Here is a 14,275-nt window from a genome sequence, read left to right on the forward strand (position 1 = left end):
TCAGAAACCAGCAATTTAATGGATTCTGTACTCGTGTGTGTTTACGGGCGGGAACTAAAGGTCCGTCACAGAACTTCAGGATGTTGAGGAATACGGAAATGTTTAATATAAAGATGACACGCAACCAACACCGTCATCTGAGTTTCTTTGCACCAAAGTCCATTCAAATATCAGGCGGTTCAAGGACGCGGATCTATACTGCGCTTACGAAACGAGTCCGAGAATTAAAAATTTTTATAAGAAGTATCTAGCGTTTATAAAACATCAACACTTTGTACCTCCTCATCAAATTTAGTTTATAAACTTCAGATCTTTTATAATGTATCTCCTGCTGGACAGAGAACCAAAGATCGTCTCCCTAACGTTGATGATCAAAGATCGTCTCCCTAACGTTGATGATCAAAGATCGTCTCCCTAACGTTGATGATCAAAGATCACCTCTAAATGTTGATGATCAAAGATCGTCTCTGAACTTGAGACTGAAAACCTTCTCGTTTGTCTTTCAGATCACACGGACGCAGATCAGTCGATGGAGGGACACACTCCTGTGAGTACCACACAGTACTACAGTCCAGGCAGTACCACACAGTACTACAGTCCAGGCAGTACCACACAGTACTACAGTCCAGGCAGTACCACACAGTACTACAGTCCAGGCAGTACCACACAGTACTGCAGTACAATCAGAGTCAAATGTTTCATCTCAAAGTCCTGTACAGACTGAGGTCAGGATATGGTTAGCCTAGCTTAGCACAAAGACTGTTAGCCTAGCAGGAGCTAGGTACTTTAGTAGAAGCACACAAGTATTATCATTGGAGAATACTCAAAGGACCAAAAGTAATATATTACTAAAGCTGTCGGATAAATGTTGTACAAAGTACAATTTGTATCAGAACACTGAAATACTCTAATGTACAAGTATATTAAAACAGTACTTGAGTGAAAGTACTAAGTTACTGTTTAATGAATGAACATGAGTTCTGCTGCAGGTGTCTGAAAACCCTCACGCAGAGTACGGTCTGACGGAGAACATCCAGGTACCACACACACACACACACACACACACACACACACACACACACACACACACACACACACACACACACACACACACACACACACACACAGAGTGTAGGGGCTGAAAGGCTGACTCCCAGCATGCTTTGCTGCTCCTCAGAGGACGGTGGAGAACGAGAAGGCGGGCTCGGAGAAGACCTCGAAGCAGAAGGTGGACCTGCAGGCGCTGCCGACCCGGGCCTACCTGGACCAGACCGTGGTCCCCATCCTGCTGCAGGGCCTGTCGCTGCTCGCCAAGGACAGGTGGGCCCGCCCGGCTTCACTTCAGAGAGCCATGTTTTTACTTCCAGATGATGTTTCTCGACAACGGAGGAACCGACTTGTTTAATAATAGAACGTTCTCTCTGGTTCCACGTTGAGTTTGATCCGGAACAAATAAACGGCAGAAGTTGGTTTCATTCCAGGTTCGTTCTCTAGAGGCCTGATCGACGGGTACGGGTCTGATAAACGGGGGTTGGGGTGCACAGTCGCGTCATTCGAGCTGGTCGCACCGCAGAGGGGGCGGGGCTTATCTCCGTCCACCATAGAAATAAATGTCATTTCATTGTTTTGTAAATCTCCAAACCGTCGGAACATAGAACCTTGAAGAATTAGCTCATGGTGACTGGATAGTGTTAGAACACGCCATGAATGAATGAATGAATAAATGAAGCGTCTGCTTTGCGTCCTCAGACCTCCGAACCCCATCGAGTACCTGGCGGCGTTCCTGCTGAAGAACAAGTCCCAGTTTGAAGAGCGGAGCTAAAGTGGGTTCCTTCAGGAGGAACTCGTGTTTGTTCATAAACTGCTGCGCTGTTGTTTTTTATTATTATCCAGAATATACATGTTGATGCTTTTCGGCCTTCATTATCTGTTCACGTTAAATCTATTAAAATAAAATCTGAAAGTTCTTTTGAGTCAGTTTTCTGTTCAGAACAAATATTTATTCTTAGTCATTGATCTGATGGTTCTGTTCACTGAGCTATGATATATCATAAAATACTATGAAGCATTTCACACGTTCATGTGTCGCCGTCTGAAAGCTCCAGAAACATGAATATATTATAAATGTTCAGTTTAAAGACTTCCTGTTCAAACAAACTTCTAATCTCTGGAGCTGGTTTACTATTTGGAATAATAATAATATTCATGTTAATACAGAGAGTTCTGTTGATCTGAGAGCTGTCTAAATGGAAAGGGAGGGGCTTAAGGGAGAGGGAGGAGCTAAGGAGAAAGGGAGGAGCTGAAGGAAGAGGGAGGAGCTGAAGAGAAAGGGAGGAGCTGAAGGAAGAGGGAGGAGCTGAAGAGAAAGGGAGGAGCTGAAGGAAGAGGGAGGAGCTGAAGAGAAAGGGAGGAGCTAAGGAGAAAGGGAGGAGCTGAAGGAAGAGGGAGGGGCTGAAGAGAAAGGGAGGAGCTGAAGGAAGAGGGAGGAGCTGAAGGGAAAAGGCGCTCTCTGATTGGAGGAACACTCTTGAAATAGTCATTTAAATACGCATAAGAAATATTAAAAAGCAGAGTCCTCATTCTGCTGCGTGGCGTCTCAGCAGGAAACAAACTGGTCGCGTCCCACCTCCTCACAAATGATTCATTACTTGTTTATTCTAGAAATCAGCTCCCAGACCGACCAATCACAATCAGCCGGGTTAGTCACGTGACGCTCGGCGGGCTGTGGGAACCAATCGGGACAGAGACAGCGGCAAGAGACGCTTTACAGGATGTGAGTCGACTGACGAGGGCGTCGGCCTATCAGACACGGCCGCGTCGGGTCACCTGAGCGGGTCACCTGCCGCCGCCTGTTCTCCGTCTGCGTGACATCACTTCCTGTGGTTCAGGGAACGTATGGAGTTCCCCAAATGGACTTTAAAAGAGGGGGAGTGGTCTCTGAGGAGATGACGATGAAGACGAGGCGGTGGCTGGGGTGGGCGGGGCTTCCTCTCAGATGTAGAACTGGTGATTGGCCAGGTTGTCCATGAAGGGCTGAACCAGGAAGTCGGTGGAGAAGTAGAAGACCAGGCCGAAGGTGATGGAGATGGGCAGCGCCGGCAGAGCCTTCTTAAAGATGGCCAACAGCAGCAGCGTCAGGCACAGACCCTGAGGGGACAGGTGTGTTGTTACAGGTGTGTTACCATTACAGGTGTGTTACCACAGACCCTGAGGGGACAGGTGTGTTGTTACAGGTGTGTTACCATTACAGGTGTGTTACCACAGACCCTGAGGGGACAGGTGTGTTGTTACAGGTGTGTTACCATTACAGGTGTGTTACCACAGACCCTGAGAGGACAGGTGTGTGGCAGGTGTGTTGGTACAGGCATGGTACAACATGCGTGGTACAACATGCGTGGTACAACATGCGTGTTACAGGTTGAGTATGTTTTCACAAAGCTTAAAAACTATTATTGAGGAGAAGTAAATAAAGGACGCCGGGGTTCAGACCACAGAAGAAGAATCTCAGGTAGACGTTAGATTTCCTCACGCGGTGAAGACGTCTAAGAACTTACGATGAGAATAGCGACGAAGCAGGCGAGCGTTGTGTTCCAGTCCCCTCCGGTCGCTGCAGCTTTCCCAACCAGAACGCTGTAGAAGATGAAGTCACCGAGGCCGAGCTTCACTCCTCCTGCGGACAGTGAACACACCTTCAGTCTCCCACAGACACTGAACACACCTCCAGTCTCCCACAGACACTGAACACACCTTCAGTCTCCCACAGACACTGAACACACCTCCAGTCTCCCACAGACACTGAACACACCTTCAGTCTCCCACAGACACTGAACACACCTCCAGTCTCCCACAGACACTGAACACACCTTCAGTCTCCCACAGACACTGAACACACCTTCAGTCTCCCACAGACACTGAACACACCTCCAGTCTCCTACAGACACTGAACACACCTTCAGTCTCCCACAGACACTGAACACACCTTCAGTCTCCTACAGACACTGAACACACCTCCAGTCTCCTACAGACACTGAACACACCTCCAGTCTCCTACAGACACTGAACACACCTCCAGTCTCCTACAGACACTGAACACACCTCCAGTCTCCCACAGACACTGAACACACCTCCAGTCTCCTACAGACACTGAACACACTTCCAGTCTCCTACAGACACTGAACACACCTCCAGTCTCCTACAGACACTGAACACACCTCCAGTCTCCTACAGACACTGAACACACCTCCAGTCTCCTACAGACACTGAACACACCTCCAGTCTCCCACAGACACTGAACACACCTCCAGTCTCCTACAGACACTGAACACACCTCCAGTCTCCTACAGACACTGAACACACCTCCAGTCTCCCACAGACACTGAACACACCTCCAGTCTCCCACAGACACTGAACACACCTCCAGTCTCCTACAGACACTGAACACACCTCCAGTCTCCTACAGACACTGAACACACCTCCAGTCTCCTACAGACACTGAACACACCTCCAGTCTCCTACAGACACTGAACACACCTCCAGTCTCCTACAGACACTGAACACACCTCCAGTCTCCTACAGACACTGAACACACCTCCAGTCTCCTACAGACACTGAACACACCTCCAGTCTCCTACAGACGCTGTGTTTTCCTACGCTGGTATTAAACCCTAAACTCCGGTCAGCTGATTTGAACTCACGGTCCTCCTCCAGGTCGTCTTCCTGAAACGACCGGGACCGTTGGTTCTCAGGCTCCGCCCCCCTGCTGCTCTGCTCCGCCTCCTCGTCTGAAAAACAAGAGAAAAGATGAACCACCAGAAGCTAAAGGAACTCATTTCATCATTTAATACTTTTTAAGGTGGAATCATCAGATTGTGTTCATTGGATTCAAAAGGACTCATGTTCCCAGGATGCCTTGCAGTCAGACCTGTTTCCTGTCCTGAGCGCTGAGCGTCCGCCGGGCTCGCCATCCCCACCGTCCACATCATGGCAGCTGAACACAAACAAGGTAAACAAGCAGGTAAACAACTGATAATATGACTTCCTGGTATCACACTGTCTTAAAGCGACAGCGTCCCGGACTCACAGGAGTAGATGAGGGCCGGGAAGATGGGCTCGTTGCGCTCCTGAGCCGTCTCCACCAGCATCCTGAGAGGACCTTTGGGAGACAGGACGGCCACCAGGTCTGCAACGACACCACCAGAGCAATGCATGATGGGAGACTGAGGCATCGGCATGACCAGAGATGGAAAAAGAAAGTTTCCAGAGGATGTTCCTGAACCTCCCACAAGGGGACCTCACCGTAGACGGAGATGGCTCCCAGGATCACCCAGGCCGACCACTCGGGCAGGTACTTGATGAAGACGAGGGCCATGAGGGCGCTGATGAGGATGAGGTAGGCCTGCTGCAGCTGCAGCGGGCCTTTCCAGTGGATGCAGATCATCCCCACCGCCCCGAAGTTCCAGATGATCACCCCGACCGTGGGATAGTCCACCGCCAGGTTGTACGTCTTAAACACTTCGCTGGGAACCAGAGGAAGACCACGATGAAGCAACGCGACCGCTTACGGGCGTGCTGAACCTTTGAACCCGCAGGTGAGGACACCTGTTGAGCAGCAGACTCACCCCAGATACATGAAGCTGAACCAGAACAGCAGCATGAGGGAGGACAGGATGAGCCAGCCGTGGATGAACTGAACACAAGAGCCCAGAGGTCAACGGCAGGCCGAGCAGCGAGGTATGAAGCGCTAACGTCACATGAAGTCACATGACGTCACATGAAGTCACGTGACGTCACATGAAGTCACATGACATCATATGACGTCACATGACGCCACATGACGTCACATGACGTCACATGAAGTCACATGACGCCACATGACGTCACATGAAGTCACATGACGCCACATGACGTCACATGAAGTCACATGACGCCACATGACGCCACATGACGCCACATGAAGTCACATGACGCCACATGACGCCACATGAAGTCTCTTGAAGTCTCTTGAAGTCACATGACTTCACATGAACTCCTAAGACGCCACATGACGTCACATGACGCCACATGACGCCACATGACGTCACATGACGTCCCATGACGTCACGTGACGTCCCATGACGTCACATGAAGTCACATGAAGTCACATGACATCATATGACGTCACATGACTTCACATGAACTCACATGACGCCACATGAAGTCTCTTGAACTCACATGACTTCACATGAACTCCTCAGACGCCACATGACGTCACATGGCGCCTCATGGCGCCTCATGGCGCATCAGAACACTCCTCCTTCTCAAAGTTGAACCCACTCTGTGATTCTCCTCATGAATGGATTGTAATATTTGGCCTTCAGGGTCTTGACCCTCACGGCTGCTCCGGGTCTCGTGGTCTGGATCAGCAGGTTAACTGAACCCAAACAACAACCGGCGTATTTGAACCTTGAACGCGGCGCTACTGAGACCTCCTGACCTTGTAGCAGCGGTACTTGTAGAGGACGACCAGGAAGATGGTCATGACCACGATGACGCTGATCATGATGATGGTGTTGAGGACGGAGTTGAGCAGCCGGCGGCCGACGGACGCCGTGTTCTCTGTGAACGGCGTGTAGATCCTGCGGGGACAAGCGTGGTTTAGCCGAGGGCGAGGCGGAGGAGGGTCGAACACGTCGGCGGCTGAAGCGAGAACCTACAGCTGCTGGTCGGTCTTCTCGGTGTAGAAGCTGACCGACTTGATGGTGGCGACCACCACCAGCATGCAGAGGGTGACGGGCACGAAGAGCATGATGACGTGTTTGGCTCCGTACTTCAGAGTCAGCTCCTCCTCGTCTGCCTCCAGCTCCTGGTCCGAGCCGCCGCCCACGGCAGCCGCAGCCGCAGCCGGAGCCGCCCTCCTGCTCACGCCAGACTGACAGCAGGAAAGTACCTTTGATTATTATGGGCTTTTATTACTGACTCGACGCGTCGCCGGCGGCAGAGCGTTACCCTTTGGGAGGCGTCGGGGGGGTCGAGGGCCGGGTCCGGTTTGTAGGACGGCAGCGCCGGAGCCTCAGACGGGACCAACGCCGTCCTCTCATTGTAGGAGTCCTCATCGCTGTCTGAGACGCTCATGATGCTGAGGACACACACCCACACACACACACACACACACACACACACACACACACACACACACACACACACACACACACGTGAAACATGTATAACTACAGTACAAGTACCTCATAAATGTGATATTGTCCACAACGTGTGTTTTACTGGATTCAATCAATATTCAACTCATAAAAACTAAATATATTCTGTAGTATTATACATAAAACTATCAAGAAGTATTCAGAGCAGTACAAAGTATCTCAGAATTAAACAAACGCCAAGTACATGCCGGTACATGTACCGGCATGTACTTACATGTACCTGCATGTTGATGATAATATTTAAGATCCTCAGGAGAACATAGAAAAATAAATCAGTCTCACTCCAAATCACTGCAACATATATACATATATAAATATAAATATATATATATATAAATATATATATATATATATATATATATATATATATATATATATATTTACATACACATGTATGTATATGTGTGTATTTATATGTAGTTTACCTCGACTTCCTCCGCAGAAAACGAGCCGCTTCGAGATAAACACGACCAACAACCCGGAAGTCGGTGAATCAGCTGACCGACAGAACACGTGATCCACGCGCTGCGTCACGAGGCCACGTGGTGCGTCACGGCCCTCACATGAGGCAGGGGCGTGTCTTCTCGGTACAAAAGAGCTGCTGCTCTCCTGGAACGCAGAGAGCCGCGTCATCATCAGCGTCATCACTAGGGGGCGGGGACAGAACGCTGCCAAAATGACTCCTAACGTCCTTTCCTAAGCACTTCTCCTCGACCTCTGCGGGAACGTCACGGAAAGATGAGAAGGAGACTTCATGAGGAGTTAGGAAAAGACAACCGCGGTGACTCCACTTTCACTAATGACGTAGTTATGACGCGACGGCAGGCGCATGTCAGTGACGTCAGTCAGTCTGCAGCCGTGAAACTACAACGTTGTAGTCCAACAACAAAGACGTGACGTGTTGCGTCACGCGGACGAGTCAAACGACCCGGTTCATAGATGACTTTATTACGATAAGATTTATTATATGCCTTTATTAAGATAAGATGTATTATATGACTTTAAGATAAGATGTATTATATGACTTTATTAAGATAAGATAATCCTTTATTACTCCCTCAGTGGGGAATTACAGGATTACAGCAGCACTGCTCACAAGTAAATCATAATAATATAAAAAGAATCGAGTAATATAAATAAACAGTAGAACTGCAATAAAACAGATTAAACATTTCCATTAAAAAAAGAATATTAATATACAGATGGAATAAAGAATTTGTATAAAAGTATTTAAACATACTTAAACATAGTTTAATATAACAACTGTTTATGTTGCTAAAATAATATTGTTAATGAAGTAATATTTTAATAAAGTAATATATGAACTAGGTTAACTCTGTTCATAATATTACTTCATTAACATAATATTATTATGGCCTGGGAACGTCTCGGGTCCCCAGAACGGGCTGCGGGTGAGAGGGAAGTCCGGGTCGGTCTGCTGGGTGCTGCACCGCGACCCGACCCGGATAAGCAGCAGAAAATAGATGGATGGATATAATATTACTTTAGCAACATAAACACAAGTCACTCGCCACTTTACTCATCACCTGTCACTTTTTAACATTCATTACCTCATTCTGTGCACTTTACCTTTACTCTTATTATTGATCATAACCCCATTATTGCTTATTTTTTAATTGCATTGCTAATTATTTACTGCACCTTACTTATTTATTGTTCATATCCAAATGTTATTTTATACTTTCTCTTGTATAGTTAAATGTTCTTTGTTGTTGTTGTTGTTGTTGTTGTTGTGATGCACCTTCCGCCAGGACAAATTCCTCGTTAGTACTAACTCACGTGGCAATAAAAACGTTTCTGATTCTGATATTACTTTATTAACGAGGCTGGAATATGAATGAAAGGTATTCAGTAAACTGTCTGTTCAGTTTCTAACACGCTGAATTCAATTCTGATGTGTGTCATATTCCTTTATGTTGTTATGGTTCCTATGCATCATCTGATCACCTGTGGTCAAGAACCACTGCTCTAGAGGCCTCTAGAACCACTGCTCTAGAGGCCTCTAGAACCACTGCTCTAGAGGCCTCTAGAACCACTGCTCTAGAGGCCTCTAGAACCACTGCTCTAGAGGCCTCTAGAACCACTGCTCTAGAGACTCTATGGTTAAGAACCACTGCTCTAGAGGCCTCTAGAACCACTGCTCTAGAGGCCTCTAGAACCACTGCTCTAGAGACTCTATGGTTAAGAGCCACTGCTCTAGAGGCCTCTAGAACCACTGCTCTAGAGGCCTCTAGAACCACTGCTCTAGAGGCCTCTAGAACCACTGCTCTAGAGGCCTCTAGAACCACTGCTCTAGAGACTCTATGGTTAAGAACCACTGCTCTAGAGGCCTCTAGAACCACTGCTCTAGAGGCCTCTAGAACCACTGCTCTAGAGGCCTCTAGAACCACTGCTCTAGAGGCCTCTAGAACCACTGCTCTAGAGACTCTATGGTTAAGAGCCACTGCTCTAGAGGCCTCTAGAACCACTGCTCTAGAGGCCTCTAGAACCACTGCTCTAGAGACTCTATGGTTAAGAACCACTGCTCTAGAGGCCTCTAGAACCACTGCTCTAGAGGCCTCTAGAACCACTGCTCTAGAGGCCTCTAGAACCACTGCTCTAGAGACTCTATGGTTAAGAGCCACTGCTCTAGAGGCCTCTAGAACCACTGCTCTAGAGGCTCTATGGTTAAGAGCCACTGCTCTAGAGGCCTCTAGAACCACTGCTCTAGAGGCCTCTAGAACCACTGCTCTAGAGACTCTATGGTTAAGAACCACTGCTCTAGAGGCCTCTAGAACCACTGCTCTAGAGACTCTATGGTTAAGAGCCACTGCTCTAGAGGCCTCTAGAACCACTGCTCTAGAGGCTCTATGGTTAAGAGCCACTGCTCTAGATCTTCAGTGAGGAGCAGGTTGACGGCTCCTCTAACGTCAGTCGTCTTTCAGTGAGAAGTCAAAACCTTCAACGACAAATTTAAAATGGCTTCTGTTCCACACGGCTCACGGTCCAGATGAAGAACGTATGATAACTATTTGGGAGGTTTGTGGAGATGAAGACAGTCCAGAAAATAAAAGTTCATCCACAGTAACGTTCAGAAAAGATTTATTCAACACGCAGAACCTGTCAGGAATCTTTTTAATGCGAGCTTTTGTTCGACCTTTTAAAGAACTTTACATTTAGTATATTAGAGATTTGTCAAAAGGACCAAAAAGACGTGTCAGTTCATCCAAACAGCAGTTATGAGCTCAAACGAGACCTTCTAGACCTCTGGACAGGAACACGTTACAAGCCTGAGAATTATATCCAAACTTTGTTCTGACATAACAAATAAAATGATCTGAACAGTAAAGAACCAAGTAGAACCCAGTGGTTCCTTCAGACCCTCAGAACAAATACCTGAAGCTGTGCAGGAACCTCAGGAACCTTTAGAATCCATCTTCTCCTGTCGGGAACCTGTTCAAACTTTCAGACGTCAGAACCCTTCAACCATCAACAGACTGAAGGAACCGGACAGAACCCAACAGAACCCTGAAAGGTTGATCCAGACCCTGGTGTCAACTCAAAGCCACCACCGTGGATTTGAATCTGTTAGACATTTCAAGAACATGATAGAATATTACATTTCTAGCATTTAGAAAGCTCAAACCAGTTGGAAGCGTTTCCAGAGGCCTTCAGCTTCAGGAATGCGTCGACTCTCAGGAAGCTGCTGCAACCTTCACAAATCCTCCAAACCTTCAGACCAATAACACAAATAAAAGTAACCTGCCAGAAGACACAGGGACCTCAAGGACCTTGAGAAATCCCTCCTGACCTTTGGACCCGTCAGAACATTCAGAAGCCTTTGACGTGGCAGTAGGCCTCCAGCGAGGAGAAGACAATGTACAGCAGCCACAGGCTGAAGAACAGGCAGCTGGTGAGCATCTTGGGGACTCGCGGTCCTCCGAGCTCGCCGCGATCTCGGGCCGGCGGCGGGTAGACGAGCACGGCGATGCAGATGAAGGCGAAGACGGTGAAGAGCGTGACGGAGAAGGCCAGCGTGCCCGGGTCCACCCTGAACTCCTGGCCTTTAGAGTAGTGGTAGACGGCAGCGATGGACCAGGCCACGCCGATGCCCAGGAACACGTTGACGGCGTTGCTGCCCGTCACGTTGCCGATGGAGGCGTCGGCGTACTGGTCCTGGATGGCTGACACTTTACTGGCGAAGGTGTCTGAGGAGAGAGGAAGAGGAGATGACCGGCGGAGTGCGAGAGCCATCGGCTGGGCGTGGTTCTGATGGTTGCTTCACTGGTCCTGCAGCACAGAGCAGCATGTGTTCTGTGCTGCAGGACACAGCTGCTCACCAGGCACTGAGGCGCCCGTTGAAAACCACACGCAGACAAAGAAGTCGGGGCGTCACAACCACATCTCAACGTGTGGCGAGAGAAAACAAACCCAGATTAATAATCCTAACTTCACGCCAATCTACTGGTCGCCTCATGCATTTCTGTCACAAATACAAGGACACACACCTGTGACGGTGGGTGTGGTCAAAGTCGTTTAGGTCAGGCTCCAGGTGAAGCTGACACCTGGCAGCCTCTGAAGCGTTTAAACTAGTCTGGACGACCGCATCACATGAACAGAAGTACTGCAGACGGGACTCAGACCTGGTACCGATGTGCCCAAAGCTACGAACACCACGGCGGTGACGGAGTCCTTGAGGCCGACGGTGCAGCCGAAATGCGACGCCAGGTCGCCGATGAACGCCGTCAGGAGGCCGATGACGGAGATGGAGACCACGAAGCAGGCCCAGCCGTTCAGGTAGTCGGTGGGAGGAACCAGGGCGAACAGCAGCTTCCAGAAGACGGTGAGGAAGTGCATGACGTAGTCGAAACAGGAGGGCAGCTTCTCTTCGCCACATTCATCACCGTCACCATCATCATCACCACCTGGTAGGAGAGGGAGGCAGAGCCGGGAGTCATCACTGATTCACTGCAGCGGTTCGGTCGCCGGAGGCTCGCTGGACGTCTCACCAGAGCGGACCGTGACGGCCTCCACAAACTGCTCCCTCCAGCTGCTGCTGCCGATCACCAGGGCCAGGTTGGTCTTCTTCAGGAGTTTGTCCACGGTGCTCTGAAAGCAGCAAAGGCCCGGGATCATGCTCCTCTTGGTTTGACTCCTCCGTCAGACGCAGGTTGAATTGAGACGTTTTAAACTGAAACCCACCTTGAACTCGTACGACTCCTCGATGACGACCTCCAGCTTGATGTGCTCGCCCAGCATCGGCCGACCCAGCTCTGCAATCCTCCTCTCCTCCTCCTCCTTCTTGGTCAAAACCTCCTCACGGCCGTCCTCTGGGGGGGGGGGGGGGGGGGGGAGAGAGACAGAGAGAGAGAGAGAGAGAGAGAGAGAGAGAGGAGAGAGAGAGAGAGAGAGAGAGAGAGAGGGAGAGAGACAGAGAGAGAGAGAGAGACAGAGAGAGAGAGAGGAGAGAGAGAGAGAGAGAGAGAGAGAGACAGAGAGAGAGAGAGAGAGAGAGAGAGAGAGAGAGAGAGAGAGAGAGACAGAGAGAGAGAGAGAGAGAGAGAGAGAGAGAACAGAGAGAGAGAGAGAGAGAGAGAGAGAGAGAGAGAGAGAGAGAGAGAGACAGAGAGAGAGAGAGACAGAGAGACAGAGAGAGAGAGAGACAGAGAGAGAGAGAGACAGAGAGAGAGAGAGAGAGAGAGAGAGAGAGACAGAGAGACAGAGAGAGAGAGAGACAGAGAGAGAGAGAGACAGAGACGAGAGAGAGAGAGAGAGAGAGAGAGAGATCCATCTGTCTGTCTAATGTAACTCATCTCACTGCGTGGTGAGTTCAGGAGGTGAATGACAGCTGGACGGTTAGATGAAGGGGTGTACCTGTGATGTTGATCACGGCGGCGGGGGGGGGCGTGGCCTCGTCCCTGGACCTTCTGTAGACGTCTCTGCCTGAACAGGAAAGCAGAACCTGAACAAACTGACTGAGCTGTGAATAACAGCCTGAACCCGTCTGTTGGTTCCCTCCTGAACCGCCCTGCGGCACACAGCGACATGAGGTCATTGGTTCCCTGTGCACTGAACCACACATTGCATCTGGTGACTTGTTCATGCACTGGTCCTCTGTGGTCTAAAGGTCTGAAGGAACCTCTGGACGCTGTGAGACTGAACGTCGAGTGTGTTTCTGTTGCTTCTCGTGTGGAAAGCTGCAGAGCTGGTTTCCTCCTGAGAGGCCCAACGGTAAATGTTCCAGTGTTACATGGTGCGAATGAGACGGCAGAGAGAAAGGGTTTGTGTTCACCTGTTTTAACGAATCCACCTGAGATCATGGAAGACATGAAAACAAGAAGACAAAGTTAGTTCACATTTCATAGTCAGTCCTCATTTGAGCTTTGATGAAGGAGACAAAGAAGGAAACATGAGAGCTTCTTACCGACTTCCTGAAGCAACACAGCTGAAGAGAAGAAACAGAGCAGACGTCAGAGAACGGAGGAGCAGACGGATAAAAAGACAACAAGCTGGAGAAGAGAAGCTCAGATCTTCAGAAGATGGAGAGTTTGGTTCCCTTTAAAAATCACACTGGTTTTTCATTATCCCTCCAGAAAACCAGTTCTGTCGAGCTGAAAAGGATCCGGTCCTGATCCAGTGAGACGAGGACAACAGGACCGGCTCACACCTAGAGGACCAGAAGTTCCCTCTGCTGAACCCGAGCAGGAAGATCCTGCATCACTACGCTCAAGCCTTTCCTGTTCCTACCTCTGAGTCCTGAACCTGGATGATGTTTAGTGGAAGCACGCCGGCAGGTTTACTGGTAAAGGGACAAACACACCTGTCCTCACACTCACACCTGTCCTCTCACACTCACACCTGTCCTCACAGTCACACCTGTCCTCTCAGTCACACCTGTCCTCTCGACAGTCCTCAGTCACCTGTCCTCACAGTCACACCTGTCCTCACACACTCACACCTGTCCTCTCACTCACACCTGTCCTCTCACACTCACACCTGTCCTCTCACACTCACACCTGTCCTCTCACACTCACACCTGTCCTCTCACAGTCACACCTGTCCTCTCACAGTCACACCTGTCC

At 49.4% G+C, this 14,275-nt stretch overlaps 3 protein-coding genes across 3 annotated transcripts in view; 1 reads left to right on the forward strand and 2 right to left on the reverse strand.

Annotated features, from left to right (window-relative positions):
• Nucleotides 1-1,967, forward strand: part of dpy30 (dpy-30 histone methyltransferase complex regulatory subunit) — a 2,466-nt gene extending 499 nt beyond the window's left edge. Inside the window, exons 2-5 of the mRNA XM_068599577.1 lie at nt 507-547; nt 990-1,037; nt 1,178-1,320; nt 1,750-1,967. Of these exons, the coding sequence (XP_068455678.1) occupies nt 507-547; nt 990-1,037; nt 1,178-1,320; nt 1,750-1,822 (305 nt within the window). The 3' untranslated portion in view covers nt 1,823-1,967. The remainder of the gene's footprint in view (nt 1-506; nt 548-989; nt 1,038-1,177; nt 1,321-1,749) is intronic.
• Nucleotides 1,902-7,682, reverse strand: psen2 (presenilin 2). Its single transcript, XM_068599576.1, has 11 exons — nt 7,619-7,682; nt 6,985-7,114; nt 6,693-6,907; nt 6,473-6,614; nt 5,619-5,686; nt 5,296-5,516; nt 5,081-5,179; nt 4,922-4,987; nt 4,695-4,781; nt 3,555-3,670; nt 1,902-3,147 (listed from the first exon to the last, which is right to left on the reverse strand). The coding sequence occupies exons 2-11, from the start codon at nt 7,108-7,110 to the stop codon at nt 2,992-2,994; spliced, it is 1,296 nt and encodes a 431-aa protein (XP_068455677.1). The 5' UTR covers nt 7,111-7,114; nt 7,619-7,682; the 3' UTR covers nt 1,902-2,991.
• Nucleotides 7,683-10,278: 2,596 nt separating this feature from the next.
• On the reverse strand, nt 10,279-14,073 carry LOC137802018 (sodium/calcium exchanger 1-like). The gene is made up of 7 exons (XM_068599524.1): nt 13,618-14,073; nt 13,486-13,503; nt 13,068-13,136; nt 12,396-12,523; nt 12,203-12,302; nt 11,837-12,118; nt 10,279-11,401 (listed from the first exon to the last, which is right to left on the reverse strand). The coding sequence occupies exons 4-7, from the start codon at nt 12,450-12,452 to the stop codon at nt 11,025-11,027; spliced, it is 816 nt and encodes a 271-aa protein (XP_068455625.1). The 5' UTR covers nt 12,453-12,523; nt 13,068-13,136; nt 13,486-13,503; nt 13,618-14,073; the 3' UTR covers nt 10,279-11,024.
• Nucleotides 14,074-14,275: the final 202 nt, after the last annotated feature.

This window comes from Clinocottus analis, unplaced genomic scaffold, assembly GCF_023055335.1.
Source record: "Clinocottus analis isolate CAN_PGR_092001 unplaced genomic scaffold, fCliAna1.0.p SCAF_48, whole genome shotgun sequence".
NCBI classification, from domain to species: domain Eukaryota; kingdom Metazoa; phylum Chordata; class Actinopteri; order Perciformes; family Cottidae; genus Clinocottus; species Clinocottus analis.